The 26,074-nt window shown below is 43.6% G+C and overlaps 1 protein-coding gene across 1 annotated transcript in view; it reads right to left on the minus strand.

Annotated features, from left to right (window-relative positions):
- The window catches only part of NRXN2 (neurexin 2), a 1,565,743-nt gene that overhangs the window by 1,024,140 nt on the left and 515,529 nt on the right, over window positions 1-26,074 (minus strand). The window contains exons 6-8 of the mRNA XM_033953607.1: window positions 19,136-19,297; window positions 16,936-17,374; window positions 15,309-15,692 (exon numbers count right to left, since the gene is read on the minus strand). Of these exons, the coding sequence (XP_033809498.1) occupies window positions 15,309-15,692; window positions 16,936-17,374; window positions 19,136-19,297 (985 nt within the window). The remainder of the gene's footprint in view (window positions 1-15,308; window positions 15,693-16,935; window positions 17,375-19,135; window positions 19,298-26,074) is intronic.

The following is a 26,074-nucleotide window of genomic DNA, read 5'->3' on the forward strand; positions in this document are numbered from 1 at the left end:
CAGGGATTCTTTTTGTTGGTTCTGTCATTGCCCTTTTGAAACAACATTCAATTATTTATATGTTTATTGTATACTTATGGCTGTTACTGTTACTTATTTCGCAGCTTTAGGGCTGATTCAGATTCCTGAGTTAATTGCATTTTGCTCTTTGGCTGGTAAGATTCTGATAATAGAATTGGATCCCTTCTCAAACCCACTTTATTTTTCACTCACATTGGGTATCACAGTACATCATTCAATGCACAGAGTTCACAGTCTCTTTTATTCACAAATATGTGCTGATTTCAGTTCCATCCTTTTACAACTCACAACCTAAGTATCTCACACTTACAATATTCATGTGTTTTAATTTCTGGTCATATTATTTTCCCTGCCTTCTTTGACTTTTATTTTCCATTTTTTGTTTTCTATTAAATTATGTATATGTGATCTATGTATATACTGTATACATTTATTTCTTTTACAGACCCCTGATGCAGGCGTTGTATGACGAAACATGGCCTGTGTTGGATCAATAAAGACAAGTCTTTGTTCACTGAGGCCCTTTGTGCTTTTTTTTCCCCTGTATCCAAGAAATGCCAAACAGATATATAAACTTTTTCCAGCATCATCTCCAACCTGACAGCTCACCATAAGGTCAAGATAGCTACTCCTAACACTGAATATGCAGGACCCATGGAGCGACGCAACATCGAGCTTGCTGCACTGCAGGAGGATTTGCTGGAATGGTTTCAAGAACTAAAGTTTGGACCTCACCACTATGTGATCAGAGCTGCAAGTGGCCATGGATTTAATTGCTCAAGGACATGGAAGACCATGGCCAGAGGAGGGAAGAGGCCAAGAGTCAGATGGAAGTGTATTGTGAGAATATTTAGCATCTATAAGTGCAATTGAGCTCCATGGAAAAGACTCAAGAGGAGGTCCTCCAAAATCTGGAGGATCTTGAAAAAACATCACAGAGGTGTAACCTAAAGCTATGAGGGATATCAAAGATGGTAATGGAGGCTTGGTACCTGGAAGTCACCCAGCAGATCTGTGAAGTGCTTTTACATAGTGATGGACAGTGAGGCAAACTTGGTGTGCTGACGTTTGACTGTGCTCTTCATGTTGTGGGGTCCCATAATAGCAACCCCCTCAGAGACATTGTTACGTGTTTCTATAAATACAGTGACAAAGAATAAGTGCTGAACACTGCACAGTGCTCTAGAGGAGCAATCAGTTGGGAGGACATGGAAATTGAAATTTATCTGGATTTTGCTCCTTCCATACTTGGAAAGTGTCATGAATACCGAGAGATGACTACTGTATTGCAGAAGAAAAAGACTCAATACCATTGGATGTTTCTGGTGGGGCTGACTTTTACCTTGAATGGAAAAGCTTACCATGTCAAGTCTATCTCGGAGGTCAGAAGCAATTTTAATGCACTGAACTTACTGCCCCAGACTGAAGGGGTAAAGCTATCTTCTTTGTTGCAGCCAGAAAAGGCCCTGTGTGTGGCCCACTGGCACAAAGTAAATACAACAAATGCAAATCAGCACACAGGTTGGGATGTCTTCTGAATGGAGCGGGTTAATGTGTGGGGAACTCTGAGTGTTTTGATTTGGATCATATGGACCTGTTTAATCTGATGGTGTATTTATACTTCGCTATCATACCATGTTCTGTTGGAAGTTGGGCACATCTCAATTGGTAAAGATGGCTGGCTCTTGTGGATCTTCTGTGACAAACTTCCTTTCATGGCACATCTGCTGTGTGAATGGCGGATTGCGTTTAACTGTGGGGAGGAGAAAGGAGTGGGGAGGACTGAGGGGGGGTTAACACTTCTTTGGGAGAAATTGACAATCTGATGGGGATCTTGATTTTTTAAATCTTAGGCCTCCAGTGGATTGGGGATATACAGTTGGGGTGTTATGACCAAGGTGTGGATGAGTTGATTTTGAGATTTTTGCACAACTGTTGGTGATGTTTGGACTGACCTTTCTATCATCCAAACTACATCAACTAGACATAGGAAAACCCACACTCCATTCACGCACCCTTTAATCAAAGAAGTCAAACAGAAAAAACTATATGATGGCCTCTTAGCCACACAAGCAGCAAAACTCAACAACCAAATCTCCAATCTACTAATTATGACCCCAGACTACACAACGTTCAGAAAGAAATAAAAACTCTACTTTTCAAGAAATTCCTGCAAACAACTTAATATCGCTAGCTCCTTCCCACTTCCCAATACCTTCCCGATTCTCCGAAGCAACCTTATCTACTCTAGAAATTACCAGATATCTTCTTCTTGTAATATGTTTTTTTGTAATTCTTTTGTAATCCGCCTTGAACCACAAGGCAATGGCAGAATAGAAATCTCGAATGTAATGTAATGTAATAATGTTATATGATTGAATTCACCTCTGAAGAGGCAACTGTATTAAAAGAAGCGTCACAGGTCCAAATGGACATTAGCTTTGTTCAGGAAACACATCTGTTTCTTGTGCATGAGAAGTTGAACAAGGCTTATCGTATTCCCACATCTTCCTAACCTCTAAGCAACCTCAGAGAAAGCAGAGTGGGGTGGAAATTTTGATCCATCATATGGTACTCTGTTCTCTCAAGGCAGTTCGTAAGGATCTTGAGGGCAGATATCATTGTGAAGGTGAAGAGGGATGGGTAAGTATATACACTTCTAAATCTTTATGCTCCTAATAAGGAGCAAAGGAACTTTTTTTTTTTTTTTTTTAACAATTGGAAATGAAATTAGCGGGTTTCTGTGAAAGGATCCTTGTTTAGGGGGATTTTAATTTGACCTGCGACCCATTTTTGGATCATTCTACTCCCATGATTCACTATGCTAAGCAGGACAGAGTTTGCCTCAATAGGCTTATGTGCAGACTTGGCTTGGAAGATGAGTAGAAGCTGTTTAATCCTAGAGCATGAGATTACACTTTTTTTCCCCCAATTTACATAGGTCTTCTACTAGGATAAATGTTTGGCTAATGGAGAGAGAGCAGCATGCACTTCAGTTAGAAGGGTTATGATAGATCCTAGGCCCTAGGGTATGGTCAGATCATACTCCAGTATTGCTGAAATTGGCTGTCCCATGCTGTTTGGTGAAGGGAGGAGGCATACGCTTTTGGAAATTAAGTTAGGAGATGTTTCCATCCTTCTATAGTTGGAGAAAGACATATGCTAATTTTTTGCCACTAATGACAAAAAATTCAGTTGTACTTTGGCAATATTTTAAAGCTTAGATGAGAGACCAATTAATATCTAGAAGCTCCTATAGGCACAGGGCTCATCAGGAGCATAAGTTGAAGCTTTAGAAGGAGATACAATAGCTCGCTTAGAAATTAGATAAGCGATTAAATCAAATTTTAATAAAACCTTGAAACCTTGAACCTTGAGAGAACTCATGAGCAGTGCGCTCACTCAGTTGATGTCCTCTGCTAATTGAAGGACAGAAGGAGGTAATTTTAAAGATTTGAAACTGAAGGACATTACTTGGGTGGTACAGAGAACTCAGCAAGAGTATTTTGAGTGGTGTGATAAAGAAGGGCATCTCTTAGATCAAAAAGTTAGGAAGCACCAAACTCATAATTTGATTCTGAGTGTATGAATGCACAAAAGAGAGTAGTTCTGAGTGATGACCAAATTAGGTGGGCCTTTGTTGATTATTATCAGTCTCTAAACACCTGAATATGAGCCCTCTGAAGTGGAGATTAACCATTGTTTGCAGAGTGCAGAGTTGCCTCGACTGAGGCAGGGGGAGGTGGAGCAGCTGTTCAGGCCCCCAAATGAGGTTGATGAGTTAGTCTCAGTTATTGCACACCTTCCAGCTAATAAGGCCGGGCCGAGTCGGGGAGGCAGCAGCTCAAGCAGGCACCAGCAGGAGAGGGAGAGGAGAAGCGCTGGTAAGAGCGTGGTCGCGAGGGACAGAGCAGGCGAAGGCAGGCAGAGCGGGGTAGCGGCGAGAGGAGGCTCCGCCCACCCCCAGCGAGTCAGAAGCTCCACCCACCCCCCAGCGAGTCAGAGCGCCCGGACTCCCTCTTAAAAGGAGGAGAACCGCGGCGCAAGGGAACTTGCTCGGGCCGAGTCGGGGAGGCAGCAGCTCAAGCAGGCACCAGCAGGAGAGGGAGAGGAGAAGCGCTGGTAAGAGCGTGGTCGCGAGGGACAGAGCAGGCGAAGGCAGGCAGAGCGGGGTAGCGGCGAGAGGAGGCTCCGCCCACCCCCAGCGAGTCAGAAGCTCCACCCACCCCCCAGCGAGTCAGAGCGCCCGGACTCCCCCTTAAAAGGAGAGGAGCCAACGAAGGAGCCTTAAGAAGGAGCCAGGGAGCTAAGCTGCCCACAGAGGGTTCCAAATCGCAATACATCAGTCAGTTACCTAGACAAGCTTCAGGGAACACCACACTCCCCAGACAAACACTCAACCGCACGCACAGTAGCACCAGCAAAATCACAACTCTCAGGGGACAACAAACAGTAAGCAAAACCACAGACAACCAATAGAAACAGTCTTTCTCAAACACATCTAAAACTTTCCATCTATCTTTAATCCTAACAGGCAGACCTTTCTTTCTAACTCGCTAACAAGCAGGCAATCCTCTCTAACTACATATCTCTAAGTATACATCCTCTCTAATTACATAGCAGGCAGACCTTCCCAGACACCCCAATCCCTCAAACTCTCAAACCAACAAACTAGCAAGCAGATTTCTCTTTCAAACTCTCAGGCAGACTTTTTCCTTTCTTTCAAGCTCTTAAACAGGCAGACTTTTCTCTCAAATTCACAAACTAACTAACAGGCAGGCTTTCTCAACTAACTAACAGGCAGGCATACCTAAATAACAATTTGAAATGGCAGGGAGAACAAGAAGCACCAGGACTGCAATCAAGACCAGCATTCCAGTCACCAGAGGGATCCAGGGGATGGCTATGGCCTATGTACAGACGGAGGATGACCCTGGACGGTGGACAGAGGCGTGTGTGCAGACCGAGGCCATCCCCCCCCAGCAATACACCTCTGTCTCTACACAGACAGAGGAGATGGGACAGCTGGAAGGAGACATATTACAGGAACTATTGAGCCTAAGGGAGGAGGTGAGGCGATTGAGGAGCATCAGAGAGGATGAGGCCTTCATCGACGGCGTAGTCCAGGAGCTGTCCCAAATCTCCGAGCAGGCACTGGACAAATCCATCCTCGTGACACCCAAACCCTCAGCCTTGAGACCAATGACTGGTGTACAGGAAATGGCTGGGGACGCCGACTCCTGGCAGCTGGTAACCTCCTCCACAGGCAAGCACAGGAGACCCCCCCTTTCTCAGTTTCTTCTTCATCTTCTTCCTTTTCTCTCAAACAGGGCAGTTTTACATCGACCCCACAAATCGCCCTGAGAAACAGATTCCAGATCTTACAGGAAGGGATTGCAGTTGAGGAACAGGAAGACGTCCAACACATGACCCCAGTCCCAGGGACGACTGAACAGCTCCCCTCAAAGAAACGCAGGGTGTTGGTCATTGGGGATTCCATGTTAAGGGGCACCGAGGGACCAATTTGCAGACCGGATATACAATCAAGGGAGGTTTGCTGTCTGCCTGGGGCCAGAATCCGAGATGTCACCACCTGTCTAGATAAGACTTCTCAAACCACAGGACCACTTCCCCATGCTTCTCATCCACGTTGGGACGAATGACACTGCCAGGAACACCCCGGAGACCATACCCAAAGACTTTGGAGCCCTGGGTGAGAAGCTGAGGCAGTTGGGAGCGCAGGTGGTCTTCTCATCAATCCTCCCGGTAAGAGGTAAGGGTAGAGCCCGGGAGGAGCGTATCCAGAGGACTAACGAGTGGCTACATGGATGGTGCAGGGAGATGAACTTTGGATTTCTGGACCATGGAGAGGCACTGCAGGGACTTCAGGGACCAGACGGACTCCACCTGACCAGAAGAGGTAAGAACGTCTTTGGACGTCGACTAGCCCGCCTACTTCGAAGGGCTTTAAACTAGGTAAGTTGGGGGAGGGTATCTGTTCATTCTCTGGAGCAGTAAGTAACTATCCTGAGGAGGTGAGTCGCCACTCTGAGTCTGAGGTAAGTGCACACACTGTAAACAATACATCAGGGGTCACACTAACTCAGGCGGGAAACTCTGTACAGGGACTTAACAAACAGAAGGTATGGAGAGCTATGTACGTCAATGCACACAGTTTGGGCAATAAAATTCTAGATTTAGAGACGGAAATAATGAACGCCGACCTAGACGTAGTGGCGATATCCGAAACTTGGTTCATGGACTCACACGGGTGGGATATGGTTATACCGGGTTACAACTTACTCCGTCGAGACAGGGAGGGCAAGTTAGGAGGAGGGGTAGCTCTATACACTAGAGAAGACATCAAAACTACCATAATCACAGATGTCAAGTATACCGGGGAATCCCTCTGGGTGAACCTGGCTAGAGGAAATGAAAAATGCCTGTATCTTGGTGTGATTTACAGATCTCCGAGACAACAGGTAGACAAGGATATGGAATTAATCGAAGACATTGAAAACATCACCTTGCGTGGGGACACAGTACTGTTAGGGGATTTTAATATGCCCGATACAGATTGGAATGCACTTACCGCACAAACTAGCGGCAGTAGAAGGTTGTTAACCTCCATAAAGGGTGCACAGCTCAAACAATTGGTATTGGAGCCCACTAGGGACCAGGCGTTACTAGACCTGGTACTCACCAACGGAGACAGCGTATCAGAAGTTTCGGTAGGTGATACGCTGGCCTCCAGCGACCATAACATGGTTTGGTTCAACCTTCGGAAGGGTTTCTCCTGATCGACCACAACAACAAAGGTCCTAAATTTTCGTGGCACTGACTTCAAACGCATGGGAGACTTCGTCCATCGGGCACTGCAAGACCATGCCGAAACCAATAATGTAGAGGCTATGTGGGCAAACCTGAAATCTACCCTACATGAAGCAATAAATCGCTATATAAAAACAACAAGCAAACGACGGAGGAATAACAGACCCCAGTGGTTCACTACAGAAATCTCGGACCTCGTTAAGAAAAAGAAAAAAGCATTTGTTTCCTACAAACATTCAGGAAGAGGAGCAGTAAAAGAAGACTATCTGGCCAAGTCCAAAGCTGTCAAAACGGCAGTCAGAGAGGCCAAGCTTCAGATAGAAGAGAATCTAGCAAAGGACATTAAGAAAAGGGATAAATCCTTCTTCAGGTACATCAGTGATAGGAAAAGAAACACAAATGGGATAGTACGCCTTAGGAAAGCAGACGGGACTTATGCAGAATCAGATTCCGATAAAGCCGAACTACTAAACGAATACTTCTGCTCAGTCTTTACCTGCGAGGCGCCAGGGTCCGGTCCACAGTTGCAAGCAAGGCATAGCTCAGATGACCCGTTCTGGAATTTCGAGTTTACACCCAGCAGCGTCTACTGCGAGCTATCAAGACTCAAAGTGAACAAAGCCATGGGACCGGACAATCTACACCCCAGGGTGCTTAGAGAGCTGTGTGATGTCCTGGCAGAGCCATTGTCTGTGCTCTTCAATCTTTCCTTGAAGGCGGGAAAAGTCCCCTTGGACTGGAAAACAGCCAATGTAATCCCACTCCACAAAAAGGGCTGCAGGACAGAGGCTGAGAATTACAGACCGGTGAGTCTCACATCCATAGTGAGTAAACTCATGGAAACACTAATTAAGCATAAATTAGATACAATCCTAGACGAGAAGAATCTACGGGATCCCCGCCAACATGGATTTACCAGAGGCAGGTCCTGCCAATCCAATCTGATTAGTTTCTTTGACTGGATAACAAGGAAACTGGATGTGGGTGAGTCCCTGGACGTCGTTTACTTGGACTTTAGTAAAGCTTTTGATAGCGTTCCGCACCGCAGACTATTGAACAAGATGAAATCAATGGGACTGGGAGAGACGTTAACTACATGGGTCGGTGATTGGCTAAACAGTAGACTTCAGAGAGTGGTGGTAAATGGTGCCCCTTCAAAAACGTCGGAGGTGATCAGTGGAGTGCCTCAGGGCTCGGTCTTGGGCCCGATCCTCTTCAACATATTTGTGGGAGATCTGACTCAGGGGCTTCAGGGTAAAATCACATTATTCGCCGATGACGCCAAACTATGCAACATAGTAAGTGAGAACACTTTACCAGACAGTATGACGCAGGACCTACTTCTATTGGAACATTGGTCCTCGACTTGGCAGCTAAACTTCAATGCTAGAAAATGTAAGGTCATGCACCTCGGCAGCAGGAATCCATGCAAAACTTACACACTAAATGGTGAAACCTTAGTTAGGACCAAGGCGGAACGTGATTTGGGGGTGATCATTAGCGAAGACATGAAGACTGCCAACCAAGTGGAGAAGGCTTCATCAAAGGCAAGACAAATGATGGGTTGCATCCGAAGAAGTTTTATCAGCCGGAAGCCCGAAGTTATAATGCCATTGTACAGATCCATGGTGAGGCCTCATCTGGAGTATTGTGTACAATTCTGGAGGCCACATTACCAAAAGGATGTGCTGAGAGTTGAGTCAGTTCAAAGAATGGCCACCAAAATGGTCTCGGGACTCAAAGACCTCCCGTATGGAGAAAGGCTGAATAAATTGCAGCTATATTCATTTGAAGAACGTAGAGAGAGAGGAGACATGATAGAGACGTTTAAATATATCACCGGCCGTATTGAGGTGGAAGATGATATCTTCTTTTTTAAAGGCCCCTCTGCCACAAGAGGCCATTCGCTGAAAATCAGGGGTGGGAAATTTCATGGCGACACCAGGAAGTTCTTCTTCACCGAAAGGGTGGTCGATCGTTGGAATGAACTTCCACCTCAGGTGATTCAGGCCAGCAGCGTGAAGGATTTTAAAAGGAAATGGGATACACATGTGGGATCTCTAGGGGGGTAAATTCAAGGGGGTAGGGTTGTTGGAGTGGGCAGACTTGATGGGCTGAGGCCCTTTTCTGCCGTCATCTTCTATGTCTATGTTTCTAAGGCCCATGGACTTCATGTTCAATGTGATTCTGGCAGCTGAGAAAACAGGGCTCTCTCTATGGCAGGCTGGTGTAATTGTATTGTTAAAGCCAGGGAAAGCAGCAGACCAGTGTCCATCATATCACTCTCTCTCTTTGTCAGGATATCGAGGTCTCACCTGCAGAAGTATCTGCCTGATCTGATCCATGGTGATCAGTCGGGATTTATTGCAGGCAGGCAGTCAAATGACAATATCCGGAGGTTACTAAATCTTATTTGGGCGGTACATCGGCAGCCTTCCTCATCAGTGGTGTTCACGATAGATGCAGATAAGACCTTTAACAGAGTCCTTTGGCCCTTTATGATGGCCACTCTTCATAATTTTGTCCCACATATATGCTGCTCTGCCTGCATATATAATGGCCTGCCTAAACATCAACGGAGGCTATAAGAAGTTTTTTGCTCTAAAAAGGGGGAGAAGGCTGGGCTGTTCCTGCTCCCCTGATTTTCACAATAGTAATGGAGATGCTGGTTCAGAGTATACAGGTGGATGTGGGGGGGGGGGAGGGATTCATGAAATTAGAATTGAAGAGCAGAAGCACAAGACATTTTTAAATGCTAATGACTTGCCCTTTACTGTTACACAAAAAGCCCTCAGTATTCATTGGGTGCAATTTTAGCCCATACGCAGGCATATGGAAAGGTTTGTGGATTAAAAGTTAATACCAACAAATCTGAGATTTTGAATCTCACTGTCCTACATGAAAACTTGCCAGCCATTCCGAGCCATTCTCAGATTTCACTGGTCTACCCCTATTATACGATATCCAGCAATCAACATCCCAGCAAAACTTAGATAAGCTTTTTGAGGTTGATTATTCACCACTATTGCAGAAGACCTTTGTGGAATTGGATAAGATGGGAAAAGCCATGAATGTCCTGGGTGGGGAGGGTTAATGCAGTCAACATGTTTATTTGCTTGCTTTCCCTTACCCATCCCAAAGTCCTTCCTCTTAAAATTTCAGTGAAAGTTTTTGTTTTTTTCTACATATGGAAGCCTAGGCCCCTACAGTGGTGGGTTCTCTTGTCACTTTTCAAACAAAGTCAATGTGCAGTGATCATTCAACTTTATCGCTCTAGCACAGTGGTTCTTAAACCTGTCTTGGATTGACCCATAGCCAGTTGGGTTTTCAAGATATCCCTAATGAATATTGTCACAAGCCCGATCCCAGTGACGGCCTTGTGCCAGTGAAGAACCTTAAAAATCGACCAGTGAAATTAGTCAAGGCTGATCACTATGTGCCTGCCAAGACAGGAATTGGAGCAGGAAGCGCAGGCTGTGTTTGAACAGAGCTTAGACCATAACCCTGTGAAAACAGGTATTGCCCCTTTAAATCCACCATTTTGTAAAGGGCTGGCCAAACAGGGCAGAAGGCAGACTCAGCAGAAGAAAGCCCTGGCCCCGAGTAGGGCTGGGCGGGGCACAGCAGCTTTGGAACAGTTGGAAAGCTGGCTGTCTCAGAAAGAGAGTAAGTCGAGGGAAGTTCCCAGGTGGAAGGAACCTCCACCAGCCCAGGAATCCATGGATGTGGAAATGATTGATCCAGAGGCAGATGAGCAAACACAGGAGACCCAGGTATTGGAAGACATGGAATGGAGTTGTCTGCCAGAGCTTGCTTTTCCAGAAGCCATGGAAGTGAGCTGATCTGGTTGGGTGTTTGTCTTACAAAGTTGTTGTTTTTTCTCTTTGATTTTTGGGTGTTGGCTGTCTGGCTGTTTGGACAATGCTTAAGAGCAGTTAAGCCACATTGATAAGGCATTGTTTTGAGTACGGTGAAAACCATGAAGGTTGGGTGCTGGTTTGGCCAGACATCCAGGTAGTGAGGTTTGTGGAATATATTTTTTTATGCTTTGCTTTGCCAAGGAGTTGAACTAATAAATCCCATAACCATCCGCTCCTTAATGCTTGGAGATAAGGGAGAAGCATTGCCACATTATTCAGCTCAGAGTTTATGTTTGGACTAAAGACTGCCTGAGACTCATTTATACTTTGTGCTGTTCTTACTACTTCAAAGTAGGACTTACCTGGGACATGAGTGAAACACTGGAACATGAACCAGACCAGGCTGATGGGAACCATATTATTTTGGGGCACATTATAGTTGCTTTTGGACTTTTGTTTTCTTGCATTTTTGGTTTTGCCCTATCTGAATAATCAATAAATGTAATTTCTTTCTTTTGGATACTTACATGAACTGTGTCATTCTGATTTTTGGTACGCAGAGTAAAGCACTCCCAACACGCCAGGGCGATATTGTAAGTGTGTGCCGGTAACCGCTAGGCTCAAGAGCCGGTCACACTACAATATGCATAAGGCAGATTTGCATGCTTTTTACTTCTATTATATACAAATCTGCCTCATGCATACACATTAGGGATATCTTGAAAATCCGACTGGCTGGGGGATCCCCCAGGACAAGTTTAAGAACCACTGCTCTAGCGTATTTGACTTGGTGAACCATGATCTTTTGTTGTCTGTTTTTAATCGCTTTGTCATCCAGGGTGTAGTCCTACGGTGGTTTCATGTTTTTTAAAAATTTTATTGATCATATAGAGTTAAAGGTCAGGGTACACTGTCGGAGCCCTGGAGAGTCTCCTGTGAAATTCCTCAGAGCAAACTCTTAACACCTATGTTATTCAATTTCTTGAAGAAGGCAACAGATTGAAGTGAAAGTTTTTGTTGATGCTGATGACATCACATTATTGTACTGTTTCCAAGGATTGGCCTACCATCTTAAACTACATTCAGCATTGCCTAAACATAATAGAACGCTGCATCTCATCACACCAGCTCAAACAGAACAACGACAAAACAAAATGTCTATGATTAAGATCCCCAGACAATCTGCTGAGACCCCACACCTCACTATTCTCTTTAACATTTGGTCTAGAATTCCCAGGGTCAAGCTGGATAGTACCCTTACCATAAATAATCATATTAATTTAATAGTCAAAAATATTTCTATCAACTTAAGAAACTGAAAACCATTAGGAAATATTTTGACCAATCAGTGTTTAGGCTCCAGGTTCAAATCCTGATTCTATGAAGAATAGACTACTGCAATGTAGTCTTTTCTAGATGTTCCAAGGCCTTGATTTGACAGTTCATTTAGTGCAAAATATGGCAATGAGGCTAATTTATTTCTTAAATAGATTTGACTCTGAAACTCCTGCTGTCCTGGAATTTCACTGAGTTCGAGTAGAGGACAGGATTAAATTCAAGTCAGGAATAATAGTTTTTACATATCATATGGAGTAGTCCCATTTAATGTGATTGAATTAGTGCATTTATGGATTGCATAATTTATTATTACTATGTTATCCTTCTATAAGAATGATTACATCAGTAAAATTACTAACATCTTCTTTTTTAATATCAAGCTATGTGGAATTCCTTATCTCTATCAGTTGGACTGAACAATAATTTTCTAGAGTTTAGAAAGATGTTAAAAACATTCTTATTCTGGAAATTTGTTAAATTGGAAGATAAGTGATTTAATTTGATCATCTTGGTTATTCCTGAACATCTGTTATGTTCAGTTTTTTAATTTGTAATTCACAGTGAACTAACAGGTATCTGTGGAATATGTCTTGTGTAATATATGCACAGTGTTTGTAGGAGCAGAATGTATGAGGACCAAAAACATGGTGAAATGGGAGTACTGAATTTTAGTGCTTATTATCAGAACTCTCAACTTAAGGCCTTGTTTGAGTGGGTTGCTTTCCTCAATAAAAATGGGTAAAATTGGAACAGACTTTAGTGGCATATCTGTCTTTGCAATATTTACCTTGGATCCTAATGGCCCTTAAGACCCTGATTTCCCCAAGCTCCTTATGGTGTGGCATGTACTTTGGCTACCTGGAAGGCTATTAGGTCCAGATATTTCCCCACCTAGCAATATGTTTTGATACTTCTAGGTTAACTACCATTGTGTTTAAGAGGAGGGCAGGTCAGGGCCTATGGGTATTGGAACAGTTACTTTAAGCCAGGACTCTTATCCCATTTGAGGATCTTCAGGATGAATATGGCCGAGATTCCCATGATTAATTTCAATATTGCCAGCTCATAAATTTTATGATTAGAAGGGTGCTGCCTCAGTAGTAGAAGGAAAACTTTGCCCTCTTAAAAGTGTTTTATATGGGAGTTGGAGTTGGTCTTATCTGCTGTCTGTATAAAGCTATATTGTGTTGTTGGCTTATAGTTCATACTTATGAACGGAGGTGAGAGGAGCTCCTGGGCTGAGTATTAAACCAGTCCCACTAGGAATCATTCTTTCTCTCTCTTAAAAGTCTCCATAACCACTAATTTAATGGAACATGGGTATAAAATTCTATACCAGTGGTATCACACTCTTGACCGGCATCATAGGATGTATAGCATGGGCTATATTGCTTGTTAGCAGGGCTGTAACCATATTTGTTGGGGCTGTCCCAAAGCTGAAACTTATTGGTGGTGAATAGTAATATTGCTGGAGGATATACTGCATGTTTTGTTGCCACTGGAAATATATACTTTCTTGATGAATGAGCAGCCCCAGGGTTGGAGGAAGGAGCCCAGAAGCAGGCGTCCCTGGAGGCTGAAGCTGCTAGGATTTGCTTAGCCTCATATTGGAAGAAGGCAGAGTTGCCCTCTATGGAGAAATTTGTAGCCAAAATCAATACTATTTGATGACCACAGCACAGAAGGACACTATGGGGTCTTTCTTACATGTCTGGCTCCCTTACTGGGCATGGAGAGGCCTACAACTTTAAAATAAACGTGTTAGTCTACTAAACAAATATGGGGATTATCTTTGCACTGCTATGTCTCCTCAGATACGGGAAATCGGAGGGACGGGCATCCAAAGATGGGGGAGTTAAAGTAAGTTGGTCCTCATGTTGTTTATTTTACCCAGGTTATTTTAACTGTTAACACTGAGGTAATTCTGGTTGAAGCTATAATTTCATCTTATTTGAAGATAATAATAATAATTAATTTTCTTATATACTGCCCAACTGGAAGTTCCGGGTGGTTCACAGCAAGAGAACTGATACATATCAGCGAAGATACAAAATACAGTAGAATTCAGTGGAATACAATACAGTGAAATACAATATGATGCAGTACAATGTAATATAATGTAAAATCATCGCATAAATTTACCAAGCAAATAGGTTATTATCGATTTTCTGAACTCAAGGTAAAATGGGATTGGGCAATTAGAGGACACAGCCAGGAGTTCATTTCCCTGCTTGAAAAGCCAGAGTTTTGTCTAAGAAACTTTTAAAACGACAGGCTTTCAGAGAAGGGTACATAAACATACTCGAGTTTCTTGTGTTCTTATTTGATGAGAATAATTTTAGTTGAGTGGATAAGTGTGATGGCAGTAGTCCAAAGAGTGCTTTATAACAAATACAGCCGAATTTAAAAATAACTAGTTTCGAAAGGGAGCCAATGAAGTTGCACGTAAAAAGGACGAACAGCCACATTTTGAACCAGGCAAAGTCTTAGCAGTATTTTTTTGGTTGACCCTAGGTATGTGATATTATAATAGTCTAAGGTAGATAGGATGGTGGATTGAACTAGTATCCTAAAGGATTCCATGTCAAAATATTTTTTTATGGTTCTTAGTTTCCATAAAATAGCGAAGCATTTTTTAGTCAGTTGGTCAGTATGTTTCGCGAATGTTAGGTGTCGGTCTAGAGTAACTCCCAAGATTTTGATGTGACTTGCTAACTCGAAATTTTGACCATTGAATTGAATGGAGGTTTCCCTGAGTTTGTCGTTGGGGCTATCAAGAAAGATCTTAGTTTTCTCAGGGATTGTTTCTCTGGGTTTGTTTCTCTGTGTTTATAAACAGTAGTTCAAAAATTGTTCTAAAAAAAGAGTAATTTTAACACCATCAAAGTTTTTAGGAATGCATTACTAGCACCTTCCCCATTCAACTCTTGGAAACTTATCCTACACCCTCAGGGTGATGTTCTCCCCTTCCCCTGCTCATATCTATTGCAGACTTATCCTTTAATGTTAGGGTGGCATTTTCCCTCAGCTTATCTGTCTTGTGAATTTCCCCATTTTCATGGTGCACCATTATAGTCCCATTTCCATTCCCTTCCCCCTCCTCCCCTTCCTTTGCATCCTCTCATGCACACCCTTCCCAGAATGGTTTCACACCCTACACCCTAAATTTTCACCACTCACTTTTCTTTCTTTCTTTTCCTCAGAGTAGTTTCCTATCCATCCACTCTTGCCTCCATCATCCCCACTGCCCTCACTTACCTCTCTCACAGACTCTTCCCAAGTAGCCGGTGCCAATACAGTCACAAATAAAACGATTCCATCCCTCACGACACTGCCCTCCATTACGGCAGGGGGAGCTGTTGCACTGTCTTAGGGTCTCTTTTGAGCAGAAGCTGCTAACCCCCGCCACACTCTGCATCTCTGCCAGCCGCCGCACATCCCGGCTTTTGCCATCAATGAACAGGTCCCTTATGCAGCCTGCATAACCATGGTTCAGGGAAGCCGTCCAGACTTCGGGGGGTAAGATGAGGTCTGCTCGGTTTTCAGGGAGTCCCCCCAGGTACATCTCACTGTCCAGATCAAGAATTTCACTCTCACCACTGGCCAGGAATGGGGTGCTCCGGCTGTTCACAGAGATGGAGCCTGCATAAGACAAAGAGGCAAGAGAAGACAGAGAGACAGGGATTTAATACTGAGACAGAGAAAGAGGAAATGAAGAGGAGGCAGAAAGAAAAAGGGAAAGAAATGGAAAAAAGGGCAAGGAAAGTTGAGAAAGAGATAGGGAGAGACAGCAATCAAAGAGAGAAAAGAAGGAAGGACAGGAAGGTAGAGATAGATGGAGGGAGGGTTGGAGAGAGAGATAGACATTTGGAAAAGTGGAGAGAAAGAAAAATCAACAAACAGAAAGGAGATAGGGAGACAAACAGACATAATAACATAGGGGGTCGATGTTCAGTGGCATTTAACCATGGATCCAAAATAATGATGTAAAATTCTTTATCTTTAGATCCGGAATATATGTATAAACTTCCCAATTACTCAAATATCTGAATAAAATATTAATTTATTTAACAGCCTCAGCTCCACCACTCCACCGCCAATCATAAATTTATAGCGGGAAGCATTACATGGACCATCATCATTGGCCAATAAATAATCCTTTTTATATATATAAATATTTTTTCTTAATTTAAGTCTATTATCAAACAATAATAATTTCAACTTTCACTTTAAAGCTACTTATCTTCATAGCTGAAATAATCCAGGAGAGGATGACCCGACATGTTTTGCATAACTGTGCTTTTTCAAGGGTCTCCCGTGGCCACTTCTGTCATACGACTCAGAGAGTCAGCAATGAGTCAGATGACAGAAGCGGCCGCGGGAAACTCTTGAAAAAGCACAGTCGTACGAAACATGTCAGGTCATCCTCTCCCTGGTCATTTCAGCTATGTGATGAAAAGTTGCGCACGTTAAACCCGCTAGCGCAGCTTTGTAAAAGGAGCCCTTAGCTGAAGTACTCAATGCTTGGTGTACACATCTGCTACAACAGATATTGTAGGGGACCCAAAGAATAAGCAAAGCTGTAGGAAATATAGGATGACTTGCAGTTCCGTGGGTATACTATATTGATGGGCTTGGAATACTGTTTCACACACAGAAATATTTTTCAAAATTTGTTCTCACAAGTGTGTGAGAGGAGTCCCTGGAGTGGCCACTGTTGGAAACAGGAGACTGAGCTAGATGAACCATTGGTCCCAGTATGGCTGTTCTTATTTTCTTAAGTGTGTGTGATCTTTGCTGACGCATGATCTCTGTGGATACCTCATGCGTGTGACTGATGCTGACACATAATCTCTATGTAAATTTTGCTCCTGGGATTATTTACCTTTGCGCCCGTCCCTCTGGAAATCCACATGACACCATTCCCCATCATTGACCTTCTTGTTGCTGGCTTTCATCTTGATACCTCCTGAACCCATGTCCAGCAGCAAGTAGAGATAGCCATCCAGCAGTTCCACTGCAAAATAGTCGGCCTTTGGCAGCCGTTCAGCCCGGCCATCCCGGGGTGGATGGCGTCGGCCATGGCTAAAGAGCAGCAGCCCATTGGATTCACTGGTGCGGAAATCGAAAGAGATGGAGCCTGTCTTTTTGGTGTTCCAGCGGGGCAATGAAATGTAGGCCTCAGGGGTCTCAAAGGTCACAGGGTCAAGGGCTGCTACATTCTCACAACGGAAGACTAGGTCCCCATTGATCTTCATCTTGGGGTCCCCCTCCTTAGCTAATCGTGAGAGCTCCAGCTTGAAGTCATTGTTCTTATAGATGACCTGTGGAAGAGGCAACAGTTGTAAATAATGAAGCTGGTGAGGTATAGGGTTTGATGGACACTGATACATGATATGTGCACAATCGCATTATGTTTGTACACAACATGTTCATGCAATGGAAGCCGGTACCTGATCTCTTTAGACAGCACATGAACTGGATGGGAGGAGAGACTACTGGGAACAGTAAAGTGAGTGCCAAATTAACTGTCCCCTAAATCCCATTCCTCTATGTCAGGGGTTTTCAAACACATACACACACACACACATCTTTGATTAGGTCTCTGGATTGGGTTAAATATTTAATTTTGACAAGAATCAGCAGCTGCAGGCACAGGGAACATCAATCCTCATCTTCCATAGGGCAGCAGGTGAAGGCTGACCTGCCACGTGCAAGCAACTTCGATCCTGGGTTGGGAGGGGAGGGGTGAAAGTGACAAAGAAAGATGACAGAGATCCAGATGGCAATCTATAAGGCTTTTCTTTATTCTTACTTGGCAATTTGTGTGTGTCTTGTTGAGAGACAGGGATACAAATTCACGAGAGACAGGAGTGGGAGGGGTGGAATTCATCTTTCTCTGGGAGGGTGTTAAAAATAAAATAAATTAATAAGTAGGTAAAAGGAGAGGCGGGAAAGGAAAGAATCAATTTTTAATTTTGTTCTGTGGATGGTGAAGCAGGCGTATCAGAAAAGGGGTGGCATCCCATTAATTAGAAAGACGGCAAGGAATGAGCACTGGGGAATGCCAAGGTCAAGAGGAGAAAGAGAAGACAGGGGTGGGGAGTAAAGATGTATGAATGAGAAGAGAGGATGCTGCTGGATTGTGGAAGGTGGCTTTCCTCACTTACACATCGACTGCTCTGTACAACAAATAGACACTCTGTAGTGAACAACAGAAATGAATGCGTTCCTTGAGGGACATCTCTTGTGGCATATAACAGAAGTTAATAAGTGTTGTGAGGATGTCTCTTTTAGCGCATATTAGACATTAATAGAAGCTGCTTCTAATTTTTTCCAAGACATGAACAAGTGCACCCAGAGTGGAGAGTGTGCGACCACCCAAGTCCATGATCTGTTTCCACCATAGCATCACCACCAAATGTTGTCATCACCCTACCACCAGGAACACAAGCTCTGTCTTTCACCCTCCTTCTTTAAATCTGTCTCTTCTTAGCTTTCATCTCTTCTCATACCTTTATGTTTCTTCTCACACCTCAATTCTTCTATCATTCCTCACATCTTTCAGCTCTCACCAAACCCTTCACTCCAGTTTTCTTTCCCATACCTTCCATTCACTTTGAATTTTAAACCCTTATACTTCCCTCCTTTATTCCTCCACCTCCACAGCACCCCTCTCCCGCCTCCTGTTACACATCCAATAATTGTGTTTTTTTTCGCAATTCGCAGTCACTCCAGGAACGTAACCCCCGCAAATTTCGAGGGAGTACTATATAGGGAAAGAAGGGTCTCAATTCTGGAACAGCAAGGCGGGGGGCTCAGGAAATGGTTGACGTTATGGGCTGAGCTGTACGTACGAGAGGCAGGGTCTCAATACTAGAACTGCAGGGGGCTGCAGGGAAGGAGTGAAGCTCATGGGCTGAACTGTGTATGGAATAGGAAAGATCTCAATATTGGAACAGCAGGGGGGAGGACTACAAAGGAGTGGGGTTCCTGGGCTACAACTATGTATGGAGGCACATTAAGCACTGGAAGAAAGATTCTATAATGCAAGTTAATACTGTACTAGACTATGCAATACTCACATCCTTGAGGCATCCCATAAAGTTGTTGCTGACTGGAGATCCGGGTAGATCTGCGGTATTGGGACTGCCTCCAATGTAAAAGAAGTCATCTGAGCCGAGCATGGTGTAGTCCTCCTGCGTGTATCCAGTTGATGTCAGGATCCCATCCACGGAGATTGTCACCTAGACATCATGTGGGAGGAAAGGGAAGAGGGTAGGGGACAAGGAAAAAGATGTCAGAGCTTGGACTTTGGTCTGCAATAGGATGCATGGTTGAGGTAGCTAACCCATTTTTATGTCCGTTTCTCTCAAACAAGTCAACCTGAGTTCTGCTGGGACAAGAGTGTGTGGTGGGTTGGAGGTGCACAAGATTTGATGCTGGGGGTAAGAATCAGCTGACTATGGAAGGGGAGGATATGGGCTGCTTTGTTTCTAAGCTTCTGTTTCTTTGTTTTCACAGGGAACTCTCAGACTTATAGTGTTCAGCATTCTGGACATGGAAGAGGTAGGACTTAGAATGAACTGATATTCCGCAGAGGAGATGGAAGAGGAGGGAATGGTGAGAATTTAATATTACTAAGAAAAGAGGGACGAGAAAGCAGGAAGAGAAAGAGAAGCAATAACTTAACACAACCTCCTAGCTCACATTTTTAAAAGAGTTGGTGAGGAGGGGGAGGGGAGAGAAACTAAAGATATACTTTCCTCACATACTCAAATCATCTCAAAGCCTAAAAGCAGCCTGGAAACTAGCAGAATTTGATCCCAGAGCAAAGCATCGTTCTATCCATTGTATCCTGTACATACTAACTGAGTACAATCTCAGGACTGTGGAGCCATCATTCCTGATATTCTTTGCAGGACCTTTGGCATTGACTATAACTAACCTAGACAATCTGAAGGCCAAGTGCTGACCACAATGCTCTATGTAGTTTGGGGACTATGTAACTGTCTTTGCATGCTTTACAGTCAAAGGACTTTGGAGCTATCTATACGGATAGTCCTAAAACCACGGTAATGTCCTTGGTTGATTTGATTTATTAAACTTTATATTCCCCATATGGTCTAAACATCAAAATAGATTACAGTTATTCTGTATAGTTTCAGGCTAGTGGCACAGTCCATGATATCTTAATAGCAGTGGTTCTCGATCAGTGTGTCTGGACACATTTGTGTGTCACCAAACATGTGACACCGGACTTGTACTTTCCTTAACAACCAAGTGTGCAGCAGATTAGGGAGAGCTGATAACCTAACTCCATGACTAGTTATTACTTCTGCCAACAGCCCCAAATGGGATTGTTGACAGGATTCCAGTCCACTACTTCTTGTCCTTGTAGTCATCACCATTGCTTCTGCACTAGAGAGTTGCGCGGGGACAGAAATCCCACTTATCCCCACCCGTCTCCGCCAGGATCCTCTCCATCCCCACCCGTCCCCGCCAGGATCCTCTCCATCCCCATCCATCCCCACCAGGATCCTCTCCGTCCCCACCCGTCCCCGCCAGGATCCTCTCCGTCCCCACCCATCCCCGCAAGGAATTACCTCCATCCCTGCCCGTCCCCATAAAAAGCAGCAATTACTTCTGACAGGATCATCAATTCCACAGTTTCTTTTGTGTTTGCGCTGCTATTTTCCTTGTGGAATCTCTTTGGTGGGACCTTTTTTTTGTTTTCTGTTCAGGTAATTAACTTATAAACCCCCTCTTTTACTAAGACTGACATGTCCATTATATTATATGGATGAACCCTGCTTCCAAAGCCTTCCATCCCCGTGGGAGTCCCGTTGGCTAGAAGGGGGTCCCCGTGGGAGTCCCGTGGGCCAGAAGGGGGTCCCCGTGGGAGTTACGTGGGTTAGGGGGGGATTCCCACAGGACCCCCGCGGGATTCCCGCGATCCCCGTTCCCATGCAGACCTCTATTCTGCACTTCCCTTGTATTATTAGCAGCAATGAATAAGATATAGAAAGGTCATTTGTTCAGCTATGAACTGTAGTGTTCAGTGTGTCACACAGGTGAACAATGTCTGTCAGGTGTGTCACAAATTTAGAAAGGTTGAGAACTACTGCTTTATAGGCTTAAGGAAGTAGCACTGTCCATTGTACCCAAGACAAGGTTGAACTTTGGTGCTATCCAAAGTAGCCTGTATGGCTTACTGTGATGCTGTCCATGGTACTGCTACAGCTCTCAGAATTAAACACAATCCAAAATAGCATGATGACATAACAGAAACCCTTTATCAAAACTCAATACAACGTAAATAAATATATAATGCTAAAAATAAAACCCTTTATCAAAGTAGTGCAAAACAAGAATGACTCTGAAACAACATATAGAGAAAACAAGGGACAAGAGTGTGTTCATAATAGCTTGAGATCAATTCTAGGAACCCCATGGAAAATTGAAAAGCACTTTAATAGTTATAATAATTTCAGTACCAAAAACTTTGTATAAGAAATCTTTATATAAAAAACTGTACACTTCAAGCACCATAAAGACAAGTTTATAACTGGGTGCTCACATTTATGTGTTCCTTGCATGTGTAAAGATATAGAAAGAATACTAGCACTTTTGCAAGTTGTATATACTTATTAGGGATCTGCTGAAAAGTTCTCAGTCCAACCAAGAAGAGAATGATGTGGAGCCATGAAACTTACAAGTTTTCCACTCTGTTTTTTGACACTTTTCGTTTCATTTCATATCATTGAAACGAAAAATGTCAAGAAAGTGTGGAATAACTTGTAAGTTTCATGGCTCCACATCATTCTCTTCTTGGTTGGGCTGAGAACTTTTCAGCAACCCATACACATATAGGGGGAATTCTATAAATAGTACTTAAAATTTGGCACAGGAAAAAAATCAGCACTAAGCACTATTCTTTATAGAGTGTGTGCCCTTTATAGAATAGCGCTTAGAGTAGATTACTGCATCCAACTCTGGATGCTGGACTTATGCCAGATGAAACCTGGTGTAAATCCTGACACACAAGTTGGGCACAGATCCCGTATAGTCTATAACACTACATCCAACTCTTTGGAACACTCCTGAATAATGCATTCCCCTCTCTTTTGGGTGACGCGCTTATGGGATATGGGCATGTAGCATTATAGAAAAGCGCATAGCCAGATGCATGTGAAAATCCTAACTGGTGCCAATTAACACCACTAATTGGTTGTTAGCCTCCATTCATTGCTCATTAATGGGTCATTATCCAATCAGGTTGCATGCACATCTCGAATCTGCATCTGAATTTAGGCACTATTTATAGAATCTGAGGGATAATGCTAGCAGTATGCCTAATGGCACATGTAAGTGGCATTGTATGTAAACGCAAAGGGGCATACATATGGGCACAGCATTGCAGTTGTGTTCCAAGGGTGGGGTGGTGGGGGCAGTCTCTCTAGGTGCAACCAGTAAGGGGGTGCAGGGAGAAGCCGCAGGGCCATGGTCTGGTGTGCAAAGCCATCAGCTCGGCCAGCCCCCAGCCCCTCTGTTCTGGGGCAGGGAACCAGCAGAGCCAACAGCTGTGCCCACCAGACCGCGGCCCTGCAACTGCTCCACACACACCCATTTCCTGGCGGTATGCTCCTTCCCAGGTGACAACCAACACAGATATGCCACTGCAGCATGGGCAGGCACTGGGCAGGGCTTCCACTTAATAAACTTGATTGGGGTTATGCTGGATCAATGGTTGGTGTAAGGCACACTGATATCGGGTAATGCTAGCATTCCGTAACAGAATCTGGGAACCCAGATGCCGTTATACAATAGGCTCTCATTGCATATCCTCAGGATGCCTAAATGGAGGCACCCAGTTATAGAACTGTCCCCACCTCATATGTTTTAAACATCAAGAAAAACAAAGTATAAAATATATTTAAAAAAATTTGTATAAAATTTCTTCATAAATTATGAACCAGATATTCAAAGGGAGAGTGTGAGTACCGCATAAAGTTAGGACGCAAAAAGGTGCCTGGTTAACATCTGGGTCAGCCCACATTCCTGGATAATCCATGTCAGGAGCCATGAGCCCCCTGATTTAAACATCTGGGGTTAGATCATCCTGCAGCTAGGAGTGGCTTACGAGTGTAAATATGTAACTAAAAACTTCCATTATCTTCTTAACAATTTTTCTAAAAATTTGTATGAAATCATCACACAACCTAGCATCATGTTTCACCATGTAAATGGTTGCATCGAGAAACAGGACACTGTCCTCCCTTCAAAGGGACTTATAGGGCCAGGAGAGGCTCCAGGATGTTAAAATTGCTTGACCACGGCTAACCATGAATATTCTACTTCACTTAACTGAATTGTGCCACTGAATAACTGTGGTTAGCACCCAAACTGAAACCGGCTCATTTTTGGCAGTCCTGGTGGGCGTCGGCACTTACGTAGTTAAGTGCTGATATTCAGCACCTCAACTGCATAAAATTACCACATAAATTGAGCTGCATTATAAGCTCTCCTATCTTTATGCGGTTCAACTTATGCGGTTAAGTGTTGAATACTGCACTTAACCGTATAAGTGTTAGCCAGCCAAGTATCCTGGATACGTAGGGCTCCTTTTATGAAGGTGCGTTAGGGCCTTAACGCGTGGAATAGCGCGTGCTAAAATACCACGCGTGCTAGCCACTACCGCCTCCGCTTGAGCAAGCAGTAGTTTTTTGGCTAGCATGCGCTAAAACACTAGCACACCGTCATAAAAGGAGCCCTTAGTGCTGGTGCCTGGACATGGCCCAGCACTGAATATCTGGAAATAAAGCCAGCAGTGGCCAAAACACCTCCCCAGTATCCCAATTAACTCTTGCTGCTAGAACTGATTCAGAGTAATTCTTTTTTGCACTACATTTTTGTCAAAGGTTGTTTAGCTTTTTTTTTTTTTTTCGTATTATGTATTTATTTATTCAAGTTGCTTTGAGTAAGTCTTTTTGTTATATAGTTCTGCTGTTTTGCATTTTGTTGCCCTTAATTGTTAATTTGGTTCTATATTAAACACATACCCTGGCTTTTACAAAGCTGCGGTAGACGTTTCTACCGCAGGCCGGCGAGGTAAATGCTCCAATGCTCATAGAATTCCTACAAGTGTTGGAGCATTGCCAGCCCGCAGTAGAAAATTCTACTGCGGCTTTGTAAAAGGAGCCCATAATGACAGCTTCATTGAGTTCTGGACATATTATTCATTAGAATTCAAATTACATTCTAAACCCTAATTCAAACTACTTCCAATATCATGCAGTGAGAATCCTCTTGTCAAGTGGTGTTTGGGGGCTAGAGAAGTTAGGATTAAGAAATGTTGTAGCTCCTCATTCTAAAAAACTCAACTTTTTCTTCATCTACATTTCCATTATTGAATATGCAAATAATGGGATTGGTTTGGGAGGAAGACATCTGGATAAAGAGAGCGTCTTTTGGAGAGGGAAGGGATTCTCTAAGGCTGATAAGAGAAGAAACACGGAGGAGGAAGAGAAAGAGGAGGGAGAAGGGAGAATGAAAATCACAGAGAAACTTGGCTAATATCATGTATGATGGGAACTTCCTCACCCCTCAGACCACCAAGCCTTGTGCTCCAATGTTGGCTTTTGGGTGTAGATTTTAGTTTCATATTGTCATTTGGCAGGATGATGTGGGGGACAAGGTTTGAAAAGTTTGCTTATAGGATTGAGGAGTAAGTAAGCATGGGTTTCTTCACTATTGTTTTGGTCATGTCCCCACTTTCTGTATACAAGGGCGGCCTTGGTATTAGTTGCACATCAACATGCAAAATGTGTTAGAATCAGACAAAAATCAAGGGTAGAAAGGAGCAGGAGAAGAAGGGACAGCTTGGGGTACTTTAGACTGCCAGCTGGCTGATGTCTTTCTCTGTAAGCTATTAAACTAGGGAACCATAGATTCGTGCCAAAGCCATATAACCCAAGTAGATTCAGTCCTGCTATTCTTTACCTAATTAGCCCACTGCATCCTTGGCATTCCCTCTCCTCTGTCAAGAATTTTGAAATGAAGAAATAAGTATGGTTTAGAAGGCCAGGATCAGACCCATCACTCCTGTATGATCAGTCAAGCAACAGCAACAGCTAACAAATATAGCAGTAAGTCTGAGACTGAGATCATACTTAATATATGCTGGCATATGATTGAGGTTCAATCCTGTCACAGCACGCACAGAACTAATTCATTTGGAGACACTGTTTCCAAAGGCTTATAAAAGGACAGCTTCCTAATAAGAGACCTAATCCTATGCAGACATTCCATTATCCCCTTATTGTAAGCACTTACCTCTTCCTTATGCTCTCATCTCATTTCACCTCATCATAAGGAATTTGCCTTTTCCTACATCCACACCTTCATTTGTGAGGTGCTCACCCTCTCTCTAAACTCATACCTGTGACCCCCCACACTCCCAACCTCACCAGCGTCTCCAAGTGTAAGGTGCTGGTCCTCTTCTTATACCCACCCCTCACCTCATCTCTCAGTGATATACTCATGAGAGACACTCTACACCCACCTCCTAGTAACAGTCTAAGATACTCATCCTATTTCTCCTTACACTCACCACTAATCACTTTCCACCTCCCAATGATGCCCTGTACCTATGGATACTTCATCTCCCCATATCTCTTAGTGTCGCCATTATTATAATTGGTTTTCTGTCTCTCTATCTCATACCTCCCACAATTTTGTCTATAATGCTCAGACTGGACCCCACAAGACCTCCTGGATCTAACGGGCAGTAGTTAATCCTACAGGAGGCAGGGAAGCCCCTGGAATCTAAACTGCAAGTATGTCCCTTTCATGTTTCCCCAAAGGCACAAACACCATACGACCCAACACAATCGTGAATCAGCTAGGTGAACTGCTACCTACAGAAGGAAAAACATCAGCAATGCTGCAGTAGCATCTCAGTTAGCAAGGGCTGATCTAGGTCTGGTTTAGCCCCACTGTATCCACAGGATCTGTATATCTAA

The sequence above is a fragment of the Geotrypetes seraphini genome, chromosome 8 (genome assembly GCF_902459505.1).
Source record: "Geotrypetes seraphini chromosome 8, aGeoSer1.1, whole genome shotgun sequence".
In the NCBI taxonomy this organism is placed as follows: Eukaryota; Metazoa; Chordata; class Amphibia; order Gymnophiona; family Dermophiidae; genus Geotrypetes; species Geotrypetes seraphini.